Source organism: Bos indicus x Bos taurus, chromosome 29 (genome assembly GCF_003369695.1).
Source record: "Bos indicus x Bos taurus breed Angus x Brahman F1 hybrid chromosome 29, Bos_hybrid_MaternalHap_v2.0, whole genome shotgun sequence".
NCBI classification, from domain to species: Eukaryota; Metazoa; Chordata; class Mammalia; order Artiodactyla; family Bovidae; genus Bos; species Bos indicus x Bos taurus.
Genome location: NC_040104.1, coordinates 30,826,912 through 30,845,057, shown reverse-complemented (window position 1 = coordinate 30,845,057; position 18,146 = coordinate 30,826,912). Strand labels below are relative to the sequence as shown.

The 18,146-nt window shown below is 38.5% G+C and overlaps 1 protein-coding gene across 3 annotated transcripts in view; it reads right to left on the bottom strand.

The window, feature by feature from the left end:
* LUZP2 (leucine zipper protein 2) overlaps positions 1 to 18,146 on the bottom strand; it is a 517,912-nt gene that overhangs the window by 273,675 nt on the left and 226,091 nt on the right. For 2 of the 3 annotated variants that reach the window (XM_027532163.1, XM_027532164.1), the window contains exons 2-3: positions 13,078 to 13,195; positions 6,020 to 6,090 (exon numbers count right to left, since the gene is read on the bottom strand). In XM_027532163.1, coding sequence (XP_027387964.1) covers positions 6,020 to 6,090; positions 13,078 to 13,195 — 189 coding nt within the window. The remainder of the gene's footprint in view (positions 1 to 6,019; positions 6,091 to 13,077; positions 13,196 to 18,146) is intronic. The other variant, XM_027532165.1, reaches the window with a different exon arrangement.

The following is an 18,146-nucleotide window of genomic DNA, read 5'->3' as shown; positions in this document are numbered from 1 at the left end:
GAAAGCTCATTTATTGGGGATAATAAAAACCACATGTCTTCACACATATGCACATTGTGTCTCAAGCTCACTAGGACATACGGACCCTGTCTCACATTAAAAATTACATACTTTCATAAATACGCAGTTCCTTCAAAGGTTTAGGATTTTCTCAATTATGACAGATTTTATTACCTTTCTGTGCCTTCATTTTATCATCTAAGCTATCACTTCAGACAGCAGATAACAGCATATGAGTGAAGTATGTGTGTTAAGTGTTGCCGTGTGTTAAGTATGGCTAGAGGACTAAACTCCTTCAAAGCAACAGCAAAGACCAAATGAAAACCTAGCGTATAGACTAAAATTCCCAGTCTAGAGCCAAAAGATAACTTCTGGAACAGAAATATTTTCTTGGTGTGTAACCACAATAGGGAGACTATGGAATAGGAGAGTATACTCTGAGACTCATTTTTATCCATCCATAAAATGGACACAATGACAGAACTGCCTCGGAGATTTGTAGTGAGGTTTAGAAGACAATAAGGCACGCAAAATACTTGGAAAATAATCACTCACTACACATGAGATCCGGAGAAAGCAATGGCACCCACTCCAGCACTCTTGCCTGGAAAATCACATGGACGGAAGAGCCTGGTAGGCTGCAGTCCATGGGGTCGCGAAGAGTCGGACACGACTGAGAGACTTCACTTTCACCTTTCACTTTCATGCATTGGAAAAGGAAATGGCAACCCACTGCAGTGCTCTTGCCTGGAGAATCCCAGGGATGGGGGAGCCTGGTGGGCTGCCGTCTGTAGGGTCGCACAGAGTCGGTCACGACTGAAGCGACTTAGCAGCAGCAGCAGCAGCACACGTGAGATCACTGTCATAACCACTGGTACCACTAGAGGTCCCTGTGTTCATTCTTTGACTAGCACATCCTGCACAAACGCAAGCTGCTCTTTCCCGCAGAACTTAATGACGCCTCCAGTTTGCGTATCTAGAAACTCCTAGGTCACACTCTCAGTTTTAGGACTATCCGTGAAAGTCTATACGATTGTTGGAATCAATCTGGATGTTGTTTACCAAAGCAAAACATAATAGGGACAAGTTATAAAATAATTACAGTCACTTTGGTTCTTAGTTGATTTATGCGTGATTGGTTAAAACTTTAATATGCTTTCGTTTAAAGTGGATTTTAAATCTCAGTTTCCATTACAGCCTCAAATAGGTTTCATTTACTAAAACTGTTTATTAGAATGAAGTGTCACATGTGCTGACTGCTAAGTTGATTCAGTCATGTCCGACTCTTTGCGACTCTATGGACTGTAGCCCACCAGGCTCCTCTGCCCATGGGATTCTCAGGCAAGAATACTGGAGTGGGTTGCCATTTTCTTCTCCAGGGGGTCTTCCTGACCCAAGGATTGAACCCTCATCTCTTAAGTTTCCTGCATTAGCAGGCAGGTTCTTTACCATAGGTGCAACCTGGCAAGCCCCCAAAGTGCCATATACGGATACTTAAAATCTGGATTTCCATGACTGCTTCTGATATTTTTCACAAAGAACACTTGTGACATAATATAATATGAATGTCTACCTATATTGTAGGCTTATAGTACACCAGGCACTCAATAAACTTCACATCAAATTGTAGTATCTTATTGCAAATGGAAAACCGATGCATAAAGAGGTAGCGGAACTGTTCTGGACCATAAGTGCTCAAATTCTAGAGTCATTATAATACCTCTATTGAGGGAGAGAGACAGAGAGAAAAAGAAGGACAGAAGGATCCACGTTCTATTCCTAACACTCAAATATTCAACAAGTATTGAATAAAAATAGAACAGGACTATCATGATCTGTGTGCTTAGTCGCTCAGTCATGTCTGACTCTTTGTGACCCCATGGACTCCTCTGTCCATGGGGATTCTCCAGGTAAGAATCCTGGAGTGGGTTGCCATATCCCCCTCCAGGGAATCTTCTCAACCCAGGAATCAAATCCAGGTCTCTGCCTTCGTAGGAGGATTCTTTACCATCTGAGCCACCAAGGAAGCCCAAGAATACTGGAGTAGGTAGCCAATCCCTTCTCCAGGGGATCTTCCTGACCCAGAAATCGAACCACGATCTCCTGCATTGCAGGCATATTCTTTACCAGCTGAGCTATCAGGGAAGCCCTAGGAATATTATATTTCCAACTAAAAACTTTTATATTAGAATCTTATAATAATTATTCATTACTTCTGGATTTTAAAATTCTCATTTTTATTTTTAAAGTGATACATATGTTTTAAATTATAAAATATAAATTTTATAAAATCCAATATATATACATATATATTCAAAAATACCCACATACTGACATCTATAGGCAATGGGGAATAAGAAAAAAAAAAGTAAACTGCAAAAGCTGTTAACAAAAACTGGAGAAACAGAATTCTGCACATTTTCACGGCAAGGAAAGCTATCCACCAGGATGGCAAAGCAATCCTTTTGAAACTGTTGAATATCTCCATCTCCTCTTAGATTTTTCAAGCTTATTTCTGCACATTCTCACTGCTCTCATGCTTTAGGTGTCCCCAAACCCCCCAAACTTGGTGAGTTTTACTCCAATGAGAAATTCTTGCTGACTTGCTCAAGAACCATCCCTGTCCACCAAGTGAGATTTGCACAGGATAGAGCTCTTCTAGGTCCCTATCTGGCACTGAACTGAAACTTGAATTCTAAAGAACTGTGACAGGCTTCTCCAATGCTGAGTATATTTCAGCATAGAATTGCATGGTTACAAGGAATTTTAAAAGGCAGCTCTTTCACACATCTTCCATTTCCAATTATAAACATAAAAATGACTCACCCTACAGGAAGGTATTTTTTTCGAATGGTTACCAGCCTGTATTGCAGTAACATTACAGAAAGAAATCTTGCTGCTATCCCAGGCATTCTTTTCCTTTTCAGAGAACTCAATATAGTAAAATCCATTAGTACACAGAGTCCAAAACTGCTTTCTCAGAATCTCTATCCAGCAACCATTGTACAGCGTAAAATATATCATTCCTTTTTATTTTCAAGACATGCATGCATGCTAAGTGGCTTCAGTTGTTGAAGCTTCAGTTCTGGCTTCAGTTGTGGCTTCAGTTCTGTGCGGCCCTATGGATGGTAGCCCACCAGGCTCCTCTGTCCATGGGATTCTCTAGGCAAGAATACTGGAGTGGGTTGCCATTTCCTTCTCCAAAATACTGAGTACTCTTCTATCCCCCAGGATTTCTATTTTGTGGTTGGATAATCTCACTCCTCACACGGTATGGCTTAAAAGTCTCTCCATCAACTTGAAGATCCTTTTATGAATATTGCCTAGGCTGTCTAAATATTTTTGTAAATGTAAAAATCAAGAGTCAATGCAACTTTCTCTCTCTCTCATGTAAAATTCTGTGTGCGTGTGTGCACACCCACACACACTCCTTTTTCTGTACCTCTTGGTGGAAAGACATGCTGCTGTACCTGGTTATTTATGGCCACCTCATATCCTCTGAGTTTACTTACTTATAATCTGGTACAGCTAAACAGAGAGATTTCATTAGTTGCTTCTTGGCACACAATTCCAAGAGGGAAATTCTAATTGATTCAGTTTTGTTTTGCTGGCCACCTTGAGCTAATTAACTGTATCCAGTGATATCAGAGTCAGATAAAAAGTAGTCTAGAGACCACTTCTCAAGGGAAGGACCAGGTGATAATCCCAGAGGACAAAGAATTACTGGGAATGGGGTATATACCTAGATGGCATCTGCAATACATTATAATCTTTCCAGCTCTGATAATACTTCTAAATTTGCAACCAGTTAATACTATTTATAGTCTGAGAAGGTTTTTCTCTTTTACTATTTATCAATCTCTCTTACTTTGGAAATGAGATACATAGCCTCTTTCACATTCAGATAATTATAATTTTTATATATCTCTAACGAAACAGAAAAAAAACCACATATCAAATGCATTATACTTTTGAGAAATCATCTATTGGTATGTGATTTATTTGAATTTTCCATTCTGACTTTGTGCATTACATAAGTTACGCATTTTAAGCAAATTTTATAGTTTTGGATGAAACTTGGAAAGCATAATTCCAAAATATTTGCTCCATTTAATCCATTCATTGAAAGACTTGGTCCATCATCTGCCATTCATATACCATGCCAAATATGATGATGACCTGAAATTCTTAATACCTCTAGTCATATTTTTCCTTGTTTGCATGGATATTTTGAGTGTCATGTAGAAAAAGCCTTAGATAACTTAAGAAAATAGCAGCAAACTAAAGGAATACGTTTTTCCTTTTCCACATCATGCATAAGCCTGTCTCTTCATCTGTGTTTCTTGTGCAATAAGAAACACTGACGCTGTTGTCTTCACGCCCTGGTGCTCGCTGATGAGATCTCTCTGTCCTCTCCTCTAGGCCACCTTTTTTCAACCTGGTCTATGTCTCTTTCTTTCTGCCTTGAACGATGTTGTCAGAATAATTCCCCTAAAATTCATTTTACATTATATCATCCTTTTTCAGAGCTACCTAAATGAGCCTTCTGTTGAAGTCCACTTTCAGCCAACTTTCAAGAATGGCCCCCGTCTACGTATGACAGCCTCATTTTCTAATCTTTCCTGACTCACTCTGTCCTCTTCAGTCAACGCAATCCCCTCACTGGTGTTGCACATGGATTATGCAGAAGTCATTTCCACTTTTATGTTTTTGCTAATTATCTTTTCCAAACGTGGGAGAGTCTGCAAAGCTAATAACTTTCAGTGACACTTGGTCTGCTTTAATTAGCTATTCCTATTGAAAATATGGCTTATAATTCTCCACTAACTCAGTGAACCACAAATGCTTATGTGTTTTAAAAGGTGGATGATTTCAAACCAGTAAAAATAGGTTAAAATTATGTACTTTTGAAAATATGATCAGACCTATATTTTACATGAGATCTTTTTAATATTGGACTCTGGAGAGAATTTCATGTTCAAGAAATAAAGATTTCATTGAAATACGAAAAGAGTCAAGATGAGATGCTCGATTTGGTATTTTTAACATGTCATTGCCTCAATGATATGAGGTTTCTGGATCAAGAGGCAAAGACAGTGGAGAAGATACAAGATGGTAAGCAGAGGGTACATAGTGTGGTGCCTGCCAGCTTCTTAAACAGCTTTCTGCTTTGGAAGCAAACTAATAAATTTAGGTAAACTAACTTGAAAGGGTGTGACTATAGGTAAGATACAGCAGAGCAAATTCCAATTTAATACAACTCTCAGCAGCTTGCTTAAGCATTTTGAGCAACAATTTCCCATTTATTGAATGGGGACAATAATAACTACTCTGTAATTGTATTGAAACAAAAAATGTATGTATATATATAAAACCAGCAGAGCCTCTAATAAATGTATAACAAATAACAAAGGCTAGCTCTTTTTTACCTTATAATACCTTGGTTTTTTTTATGTGTTTGTTAGACAAGCAATTTTAAGTCATAAGGTTTTTTTTTTTTTTAATTCTAGGTATAAATCTAGCTCATACTTCACTTTCTTTAAAAAATAAAGTTAGAGTAATAAAAATGTTCTAATTCTATTATGCTATTAATAAAATTACCCCATTCCTTACCAACCCAATTATCACCAGGATCAAGTTGTGACACTATTAAAAATGGCCCACTATGTCAAAGCTGTCGGATCTGTATACTGATGGGCAGATTTATCTTATAAGATGGGCTCCGTCTTATAAGATAATAGAGGAACATACTCCAGATCCTTAATAGCTAAATTGAGATCTGCATATAGGCATGGTCACTATTAGCATCACCCATCATGAGGGAACATACTAGAAATACAGAATCTCAAGTGCCACCCTATATATATATAGTGATTTGAGCAAGATTCTCATATATTAAAATGTAAATAAGGTTATAAAGAGATGAATACATTTAAAATAAACTTATTCATGTGAAGTTGCTGAATGAATTTTGGTGATGGAAAAAAAGAACTGAGAAAATGAAAGAACGCAGCCTTACCTTTGTTTCTGACCTATTTCCAGAAGCTTCTGAACATCAGTTTTAGCAGATATCTCATCGTTTTTCAAATTCTGATAAGAAAATTGGGAAAAGGAAGTCTTATTCAGGTGATAGATTGAAGCTGACTCTACTGTTGTGTTTATGGCACAAGGTGTGCCCTGAAATAAGAACGTGCAAATGAGGCTATGATGGCCCCTTGGCTCTCAGGACGCACAGTTTATGACACCAACTAGGGAAGGTGCTACAGTGAGTGAAAGGGAATGAACTGAGTTTCAGTCTTTAGAGGTTCAGTGAAAGAGAAAGAACTCTCCAAATTTCTAGGTGTCTTTTTAAATGAATATGCCTGTATTTTTGCTTAGTCACTCAGTTGTGTCTGACTCTTTGCAACACCATGGACTGTAGCCCATCAGACTCTTTGTTCATGGGATTCTCTAGGCAAGAATACTGGAGTGGGTTGCCATTCCCTTCTGCAGGGGATCTTCCTGACCCAGGGATTGAATTCCAATCTCCTGCATTGCAGGTGTATTCTTTGCCATCTGAGCCACCAGGGTAGCTCCATAATGGAATATAAAATATATTATCTGATCTTCATTCGAAGTTTTACCATGTTCTCTGCAGGTATGTGAAACTTGTTTTGGCATAGTTTCTACAAACAAAGGGAGACATAAAAGACTTCTCTAAATAAGCTAAATAATAATACATTCAAAATCAAAGCAGTCAAATGGCATGTACCTATTTGGTTGTGTCTATCTATTATTTATAAGTAATGCATTAGAATACATGTAAAAAAAACTAGGACCAGTTCAAATTGTAATAGTACTGTATAGATAGTGGATTAAGGGAAAAAAATACCACCTCACTCATTAGTCTTTATTTACTCTGGCAAATTTAGCATTGATAGACTGTGAATCAAAACAGAGAACTGCACTGAGCTTTTCTAATTAGGTAAGCTGTCTTGTTAAGCCTTCCCTAAGAACTTTCTTATTTATACCCAATAAATTATTTAACATGGTAACAGATCCTTCTTGATGTTAAAAGTTGAAATAGAGATAATAATATTGTTTGTAGGAAGAGCAGCTATGACAAGTAAAACATTAACAAGAATGGCAAACGCTTTGTTTACTTAATATTTATTTAACATCAAAGGCATGGTGTCTGCCTTCACCGATTTTTCATCCTAAAGCTACAAACAATTTTCATACAGTAAGTTAAGTGTTCTGATAGGCATGTGGTAGAGTGAACTTCACAAAAGAAGAATCTTTCCTAAAATGATTGAGGTCATTATTAGGAAATAGCCAATAAAAGATGCTGTGTTTATTTGCAAAAAGTGCATGTATTCCAGCTAAGTCGCTTCAGCAACGTTCAACTCTTTGTGACCCCAATAGACTGCAGTCTGCCAGGCCCCTCTGTCCATGGAATTCTCCATGCAAGAATGCTAGAGTGAGTTGCCATTTCCTTCTGCAGGAGATCTTTCCAATTCAGGGATCGAATTGGAAATCGATCCCATGTCTCTTACATCTCCTGCACTGGCAGGTGGTTTCTTTACCTGGGAAGCCCTTGGGAAGAATAGCTTGATGAAGAAAACAGGATAGAGGAGGGTTGAGGGGAAATCACTAACCATCTAATTTACATTTCAAAGTGCATCACGGCCATATGGCCCGTGGCAGGTCACAAAATCTGCCTTTTAACTTCCTTGTGTGATAAATTGTGGGATTATTTCCAGAAAAACTGCTTCTGCTTTACTGACTATGCCAAAGCCTTTGACTGTGAATCACAACAAACTGTGGAAAATTCTTCAAGAGATGGGAATACCAGACCACCTGACCTGCCTCCTGAGAAATCTATATTCAACTCAAGAAGCAACAGTTAGAACTGGACATGGAACAACAGACTGGTTCAAAATCAGGAAAGGAGTACATCAAGGCTGTATATCGTCACCCTGTTTATGTAACTTACATGCAGAGTACATCATGAGAAATGCTGGGCTGGATGAAGCACAAGCTGGAATCAAGATTGCCAGGAGAAATATCAATAACCTCAGATATGCAGATGGCACCACCCTTATAGTAGAAAATGAAGAAGAACTAAAGAGCTTCTTGATGAAAGTAGAAGAAGAGAGTGAAAAAGTTGGCTTAAAGCTCAGCATTCAGAAAACTTAAGATTATGGCACCTGGTCCAATCACTTCATAGCAAATAGATGGGGAAACAGTGGAAACAGTAACAGACTTCATTTTTCTGTGCTCCAAAATCACTGCAGATGGTGACTGCAGGCATGAAATTAAAAGATACTTGCTCCTTGGAAGGAAGGTTATGACCAACTTAGACAGCATATTAAAAAGCAGAGATGTTACTTTGCCAACAAAGGTCCGTGTAGTCAAGGCTACGTTTTTTCCCGTGGTCATGTATGGATGTGAGAGTTGGACTATAAAGAAAGCTGAGTGCCAAAGAATTGATGCTTTTGAACTATGGTGTTGGAGAAGACTCTTGAGAGTCCCTTGGACTGCAAGGAGAGCAAACCAGTCAATCTTCAAGGAAAACAGTCCTGAATATTCATTGGAAAGACTGATGTTGAAGCTGAAACTCCAATACTTTGGCCACCTGATGCAAAGAGCCAACTCATTGGAAAAGACTCTGATGCTGGGACAGATTGAGTGCAGGATGAGAAGGAGATAACAGAGGATGAGATGGTTGGATGGCATCACCGACCCAATGGACAAGAGTTTGAGTAAACTCCAGGAGTGGGTGATGGACAGGAATGCCTGGTGTGGTTCAGTTCACGGGGTCACAAAAAGTTGGACACCACTTACAGATTGAACTGAACTAACATTTAGATAAACTGTGGGATTTCAAATTTAGGGCTTCCCGGATAACTCAAATGGTAAAAAATCTGCCTGCAATTAAGGGAGACCCAGGTTTGATCCCTGAGTCGGGAAGGTCTCCTGGAGAAGGAAATGGCAACACACTCAAGCATTCTTGCTGGAGAATTCCATAGACAGAGGAGCCTGGTGGGCTACAGTCCATGGAGTTGCAGAGAGTTGGACACGGCTGAACAACTATTACACACAAAATTTAGAAAAGCCACAGAGGACAGTGGAGGATAGGGGTCCTGGCAAGCTGTAGTCCATGCGGTTTAAAGAGTCAGACACAACTTAATGACTGAACAACAACAGTAGACAGTTATTGGAAAACTCAAAGGGGATAATAGATGTGTGAATTAACTTTGCATAAATATGTTTATTCATTTGGCTATCTGCTATACTCTGGCATTGTAAAGGGAACCAGAATTAAAAAGTCACCACGTTTTCTTCAAGAAATTGAAAAAGTACAACATATGAGATAAAGAAATATAAAGGCAAAGAATAGGTAGACAGATGGGGCTCTGCAAAGTGTATGCAATTAAAGAGCAGGACAGCACTTAATAAATTATTATTTCCCCAGCAATAGCAGAGAAGTGAGATGCACATCTTGGAAAATAATTTTGATGACTTTGAGGATACTAAAGATTGATATGCTGCTGCTGCTAAGTCGATTCAGTCGTGTCCGACTCTGTGCCCACCAGGCTCCCCTGTCACCGGGATTCTCCAGGCAAGAACACTGGAGTGGGTTGCCATTTCCTTCTCCAATGCATGAAAGTGAAAAGTGAAAGGGAAGTCGCTCGGTCGTGTCCGACTCTTAGCGACCCCATGGACTGCAGCCTTCCAGGCTCCTCCATCCAATGGATTTTCCAGGCAAGAGTACTGGAGTGGGGTGCCATTGCCTTCTCCGAAAGATTGATATATCTAATAATTAATCAATACAATGTTTATTGACTGATGAGTATTACTAAGCCATTCAGGTGTTATGGTTACAGAGATGAACAAGACTTACAAAGATCATATCTTTATGAAGCTATATTGGAAAATAAAATATGTACAATTAGCAATATTTACTCACTTATTAGATGTATGCCTTTGGGAAATTTCTTTGACCTATTTGAATCTTGTTTCCTCATTTCAAAATTATAAAAAAGTTATCATAATTTTGTGAAGATATTGTTAAGGAGATTTAGCAAGAAAAAAATTAAAAATTCACCTTGTACAATGAATGGAACAAAATTTAAAAAAAATAAAATTTTCAAGTACATTTAGGGATTGACTTGTTATTGTTACTCTTTTAAAAAGGTAACTCTGTACAAAATGATACATTTCTTTCAAATAATTTCCTAGGCTGTAACTAGATGATGCTGTGAAAGTGCTGCACTCAATATGCCAGCAAATTTGGAAAACGCAGCAGTGGCCACAGGACTGGAAAATATCAGTTTTCATTCCAATCGCAAAGAAAGCAATGCCGAAGAATGCTCAAACTACTGCACAATTGCACTCATCTCACATGCTAGTAAAGTAACGCTCAAAATTCTCCAAGCCAGCTTCAGCAATACGTGAATCATGAACTTCCTGATGTTCAAGCTGGTTTTACAAAAGGCAGAGGAACCAGAGATAAATTGCCAACATCCGCTGGATCATGGAAAAGGCAAGAGAGTTCCAGAAAAGCATCTATTTCTGCTTTATTGACTATGCCAAAGCCTTTGACTGTGTGGGTCACAATAAACTGTGGAAAATTCTGAAAGAGATGGGAATACCAGACCACCTCACCTGCCTCTTGAGAAATCTGTATGCAGGTCAGGAAGCAACAGTTAGAACTGGACATGGAACAACAGACTGGTTCCAAATAGGAAAAGGAGTTTGTCAAGGCTGTATATTATCACCCTGCTTATTTAACTTATATGCAGAGTACATCATGAGAAATGCTGGGCTGGAAGAAGCACAAGCTGGAATCAAGATTGCCAGGAGAAATATCAATAGCCTCAGATATACAGATGACATCACCCTTATGGCAGAAAGTGAAGAGGAACTAAAAAGCCTCTTGATGAAAGTGAAAGAGGAGACTGAAAAAGTTGGCTTAAAACTCAACATTCAGAAAATGAAGATCATGGCATCTGGTCCCATCACTTCATGGGAAATAGATGGGGAAACAGTGGAAACAGTGTCAGACTTTATTTTTCTGGGCTCCAAAATTACTTCAGATGGTGACTGCAGCCATGAAATTAAAAGATGCTTACTCCTTGGAAGGAAAGTTATGACCAACCTAGATAGCATATTCAAAAGCAGAGACATTACTTTGCTAACCAAGTTCCGTCTAGTCAAGGCTAAGGTTTTTCCTGTGGTTATGTATGAATGTGAGAGTTGGACTGTGAAGAAGCCTGAGCGCCGAAGAATTGATGCTTTTGAACTGTGGTGTTGGAGAAGACTCTTGAGAGTCCCTTGGACTGCAAGGAGATCCAACCAGTCCATTCTGAAGGAGATCAGCCCTGGGATTTCTTTGGAGGGAATGATGCTGAAGCTGAAACTCCAGTACTTTGGCCACCTCATGCGAAGAGTTGCCTCACTGGAAAAGACTCTGATGCTGGGAGAGACTGGGGGCAGGAGGAGAAGGGGACGATAGAGGATGAGATGGCTGGATGGCATCACTGACTCGATGGACGTGAGTCTGAGTGAACTCCGGGAGTTGTTGATGGACAGGGAAGCCTGGCGTGCTGCGATTCATGGGGTTGCGAAGAGTTGGACACAACTGAGCAACTGAACCGAACTGAACTGAACAGGCTACAGGTCCAGAGAGACTGAGAACCCTGCAGATATTGTAAAGATGACCGCTTATGGCATTTCTTTCACTACATGCTCAGAAAATTCTCAGTGCCAGATGTTCTATTCCTCTAAGAAGGTGCAAGTGTCAAATATCCTTTGTTGTCTCGTAAAATATTTGAATTTCCACTTAATGAAAAGGTACAGTTCTGGCATCGGCTTCCTATGGCAATTAATACACAGTCATTTTTATCCTCTACGTGCATCCCTGATGCTCCGTGTCTACTTCCACCGTGGAACTGTCGTTCCTGCACTGTCACCAGCACGCTACCTGTCACTGTGTCCTTGGAGTCTAAGTGATTTTTCTATTTTCATGTTCTCAAGATGTAATACAGCTTCTGGAATGTGAGCTTGGGTGTTGGCTTCAAAATAGCAGACCTATCTCCCAGCTGTCCTCGTGCTCTTAGTTTCCGAGCCCTTTTCTAACTCTGTTTTCTTACCTATAAAATGAGACTAATAATAATCATGCATAATTATCATGTGAAAATTAATTTTAAAAAATGAAGAAAGAGTACCTAACACAAGAGACCACATTCAATACACTGCAACCGCAGTGATTACTGACACCATCGTCGCTGTCACAGGACTAGAAAGCTAAGAACAATGGTGATTACGCAAGGTTCAGAAACGTGCTTCTGGGAAATAACTAACAGACCAGCTTTGAGTCAGACTGGTTGTATTTAAATTCTGGCTTCCCTTGTGACTTTCAAGTAAGATTCCTCATGTATAACAAGAAAAATCACATTTATGATGCCTATTCTCATTGGTATTTTATGAGAATTAAATTCTATAACACATGCAAAGCTTTTGGGGTACACTGTATATTCAGTAACTACAATGTTAAAGGAAAATATTAAAATATATTCTCAGATATTTCAGAAACTTTTCAAGTATAGGTATTGTGTTTGGTTTTTACTTGAGATTTCACTGAATGTTAATCCATTTTCACAGATGACAGGATGTGAGGATTTACCCACTGTAGTAATGAGGTTTATCAAAGAATTTTCAGAACTATCTTTTGTGGAATTTAAAGTTCTCTCCTAGAGATCATTTATATATTCATTTAAGTCTTGGCCATAATTGCTTTTCATCATTTTGTAATATAAAACACACAGGGGTCAAGTTGATCTTAGAAGCTGTGAGAAACTGAGGGCTTTGCCAAGCACCCAAATTTCTCATTCCTGGATGCTTAGACTGCATTTCAAATGACATTTGTTTTCAAAGCTCATATAATAATAAATAATAACTCCCATGGTCAAGCCCAGGAATATATTCAAACTGGTAAAAAAAAAATTGTGGAAGTCTTCATGTATCAGTCCACTGAGACAAACTAGGTGATTCCCTATACTTGGCTGCTGAGAAAATTAGTTTTCATCTCACCTGAAGGTTGGTTTTAATTCCATCAAGTTCTCTTGATGTCTTTGTCAGCTGACGGAGGATGGTGCTTCGCTCCTTAAAGACTCGTTTCAGCTGCTTTTCTAGCTCTTCATAGTCCTGTCTAACACAGAAAGAAAAGGCATGAGGGCCTCCCAAATTCTTCACTTGGCTCTACCCATTTTGGCCATGATCACAAACCCTTGCATTTTAAGCAAAGTCTAGATGAATTGAAACCTAATTATTAGGATGTTTTATTTTTATTAGTTCATCTAAAAAGGAATTTTAAAAAAAGCAGCTTAAAAACAAGATTTTATTTTGCATTGATAACTAGCCAGGCTAGTTTCCAGAATAACACTGCACATCTTTTGCATCTATAACATAGTATATCAGATACCACTTGTAAATACAGATATTTTCCATGACATCACCACACTTTTTTCTCAGGTCCTTCAAGCTTTACAGCAAGGCATTTGATTGGAACCAATGTAGCTCAGAGATTTAGATAGATTCTGACACTGGGGGACAAACTTGGGTAGAACCAGGACAGAACGGAGGGGGTTTTCTTCACCCTTGGTTTGTAGGAAATGAAGTCCACTGAAAAGGGACCCCTTTTCAAATTTCTACTACTACTAAAGAAGTATTGGACAAAGCAAAATGCCTCTAAAAATCAGTCAGTCACTATAGTAATTACAGTGAAGTTTGAACAGACTTGTTAACTATTATCATGAAGGAAAGACTTATCTATCATACATACATACATATGTAATTTTTCCCCTATTTTTCTCATATGGACTTTGCAAGATAACAAGGTAGGTACTTGGTTCTAATTTTGCCAATATAAAAGACGGAGCTCAGAAAAATTCACTATGCTAAGATCTTACGCAAGGAATGAATGAACAAGTATTTGTGTGTGTATCTGTATATGTCATAGCAAGTGTGTATGTGCATGGAAAAAATGTACACAAGGAAATAGTTGTCAGTGAAGCCTAGGAACTATACCTGATAGGGAAAAGTTAAAAATGATTAACTGGCACACACAGGCGGTTAGAGATTAGAGTTATGAATCCAAGGAAGACTTCCTGGTAAAAGTGATACAAGATATACGCAGTTTGATCTAGATGTCTATCAACAGATGAATGGATAAAGAAGTTGTGATACATCTATACAATGGAATAATACTCAGCCACAAAAAGGAATGCATTTGAGTCTGTTCTAATAAAGTGGATGAACCTAGAGCCTATTATACAGAGTAACATAAGTCAGAAAGATAAATATAAATATTGTATACTAACACACATATCTATATATAACACACATATATAACACACTTTTCACTTTCATGCAGTAGAGAAGGAAATGGCAACCCACTCCAGTGTTCTTGCCTGGAGAATCCCAGGGACAGGGGAGCCTGGTGGGCTGCCGTCTATGGGGTCACACAGAGTCGGACACAACTGAAGCGACTTAGCAGCAGCAGCAACATACATATATGAAATCTAGAAAGATGATACTGATGAATTTATTTGCATGGTAGCAATGTAGAAAAAGACATAGAGCACAGACCTATGGACACAGAGGGAGGAGAGAAGGGAGAGGCTGAGGTGTAAGGAAGAAGTGAAGTGAAGTCACTCAGTCGTGTCCGACTCTTTGCGACCCCATGGACTGTAGCCTACCAGGCTCCTCAGTCCATGGGATTTTCCAGGCAAGAGTACTGAAGTGGGTTGCCATTTCCTTCTCCAGGGGATCTTCCCGACCCAGGGATCGAACCCGGGTCTCCTGCATTGTAGGCAGATGCTTTACCGTCTGAGCTACCTGGAGAGAGTAACAAACTTACAATATGTAAGTTATCTATATATAAAATAGATACCAATGGGAATTTGCTATAAGACTCAGGGAACTCAAACAGGGGCTCTGTAACAATCTAGAGGGGTGGGATAGGGAGGGAGATGGGAGGGAGGGGACGTGGGTGCACCTATGGCTGATTCTAGCTGCTGTTTGATAGAAAACAACAACAATCTGTAAAGCAATTATTCTTCAATTAAAAAATAACTTAAAATGAGCTTTGAAAGATAAGTAGAATTTAGCTATAGGGAAAGGAAATGCATGTATAAATACTAATAAAAATGAAAATACGTGTATAAATGTCAGAAGGTTTGGAGGAGGAAATAGTGGGTAATAAATCTGCTTCTGAAATGAGGATGTGAAGAATATGAGCAAAAGAATGCAAGTCTCTTAACATCGTTAGGAGGATGAGCATTGTTTTGAAAACAAGGAGAAGCAACTGGAGAGTTTTAAGCAGGGACTGACCTGTCAGCTTTATGTTTTGGAAAGACTTCTCTGGCTACAAACTGGGAAATGCACTGGAGGAAGGAAAGATGTGGAGAAAAGTAGGCAGTGGAGGAAGTTACCATTGCAATAATCCAGGGAAAAGACTGTGTTCGCCTAATTTAGATTCAAAGCACTAGAGACAGAGAAGCTTGGATTGATTTCAGCAAAACATACAAAATTGAATCTATGATATATAATTAAAATTTTTGTATTCTGTGTGTATGTTACAAGGAAAGAGTGGGAAGGAGCTAGTCATTGATGTTGCCAAGCCCCTGGTTTAGGCAACAGTTAAATGCAGCCCTTCACTGAAAGAGAGTCCACTGTATAAACAGGTTTTTAGTGAAAATGGGGTTGACGCATTCTGTATTCAACTTATAGGAAAATGGATCAAATTCTCTCTTTAGTTTCTTTGTCTGTAAAAGGCAGTGCTACATGACTGCATGAGATTGTTATATGTTACATGGAGCAACTTATATAAAACTTTGAACACGTAGGAGGTAATTCATTTTTTAAAAATATAAAATTTTTATGACTGAGGAATTTGATGAATTTACCATCTTTCTGCAGAATTATAAAGAAAATGGGTCTACCAGTGAGCTTAGTCATGACTAACAAATGAATGCCATCTACAATAGTTTTCTATTACAATTCTTTGCCTTTTCTCATTTTTTTAAAACACACGTTTCTAGCACTCTTCACTTTCTTCTTATTCAAAGGAAATTGGAATGCTCCACTGTAAGAACCTCAATATTTCTCCCTGGCTTTGAGATTTTCACTGATGAATCAGCCAGTAATAAGACAGCTATTAATGTCCCAGGTTTCCATTCAATCTCATTAGCAAAGTCAAATAATGAATAGCGAGGCATACAGTCATCTACGTCTAATTATACAACTTTACTTCATGACCTGATTTATCTTCCTGAATATCTGTGACAATAGACACATCTCCAAAATTATTTTAAGTGACCATAATCAATCACAGTGTTACATTCCAAATATTGACAATGTATTATATGCAAGATGGTCTTCTGTGTGTTCACTTTACTAATCTTCAGAACTCTATGAGAAAAGCATTAATATTAATAAGTTCTAGTACTAATTCTATTTTACAGTTGAAGAAACTGAGTCACAGGAATAATAACTTCCAGTAACATATTAAGGAAGTGTATCAGTCTCCAGTATCCAATGTCTTTGCCACCACACTGGAGGAACACACTGATTGCCTAGAATTTTGTTATAATTAAAAGTTCAATGTGCCCAACACAGATCTCATTCTGTGCTATTTCTGCCATCACTGTTGCATATATAAGTTTTAAGTATTTGGATTTATTTGCCATTAAATAAAATTATAAATAGCATTCCTTTATTATTGCTTTTAATCATCTTTTTGTTGGCATATAATTGCTTTACAATGGTCTGTAATCAGCTATGTGTACACATATATCTTCTCCCTCTTGGACCTCCCTCCCACCCGCTCCCCCATCCCAGACCTCTAGGTCATCACAGAGCATGAAGCTCAATTCCCTGTGCTATACAGCAGCTTTCCACTAGCTGTCTATTTTACACATATGTGCTAAGTCGCTTCAGTCATGTTCGACTCTACGTGACCCTATGGACTGTAGGCCACTAGGTTCCTTGGTATACGGTGATTCTCCAGGCAAGAATACTGGATTGGGTTACCATGCCCTTCTCCTGGGGATCTTCGAAACCCAGGAATCGAACCCGAGTCTCCTGCATCTCCTGCACTGCAGGCAGATTCTTTACAGCTGAGCCACTGGGGAAGCCCATCTATTTGACACAGATTTTATATATATATATATGTCAATCTTAATCTCCCAATTCATACCACCTTCCTCTTCCCTCCCTGTGTCTGAGTCTCTACTGCATGCATGCTTGTGTTCTCAGTCATTTCAGTCATGTCTGACTCTCTGTGACCCTGTGGACTGCAGCCCACCGCCAGGCTCCTCTGTCCAAGGGGATTCCATTCCTGCTCTCCAAATAGTTCTATTTGTGCCATTTTCTTAGATTCCACATATATACGTTAATATATGATATTTGTTTTTCTTTTTCTGAATTACTTCACTCTGTTTGATGGAATCTCGGTCAATCCATATCACTCAAATGACCCAATTTCATTTATTTTTATGGCTGAGTAATATTCCACTGTACATATGTACCACATTTTCTTTATCCATTCATCTGCCAATGGGCATTTAGATTGCTTCCATGTCCTGGCTATTGTAAATAGTGCTGCAATGAATACTGGGGTACATGTGTCTTTTTGAACTATGGTTTAATTCCATTCTCATATTTGGCCTTCAAGTAACTTCATGAAAAAAAGAGAACCAATTTTAATTCCTTTATTTTCTGGCAAATATAATAAGAACCATGAGGATACCACTTATCAGAAAAATAAAGCCAGAAATGTTAATAATACAACTCTAGATTCAATCTTTCAAAGACATTATAAAAGACAAAACCAGTTACTCTGTAGAAGTAAATTACCTTGACAGAAGCATTTGTTACAATCTTATCAGATTTTCTAACATCTACAAATGAGTGTATGTTTATCTTCCAATACATGTTTTTTCCCAAGACAAAATGCAAAAAATACAATGTTCATGCAGTCATGTTTTGCAACTGACTTGTCTTGGAGCTTTTTCCATGTCTACACATATTAAAATCTGTTATTCCCATACAGTAATATATTTTGCTGCTGCTGCTAAGTCGCTTCAGTCGTGTCCGAC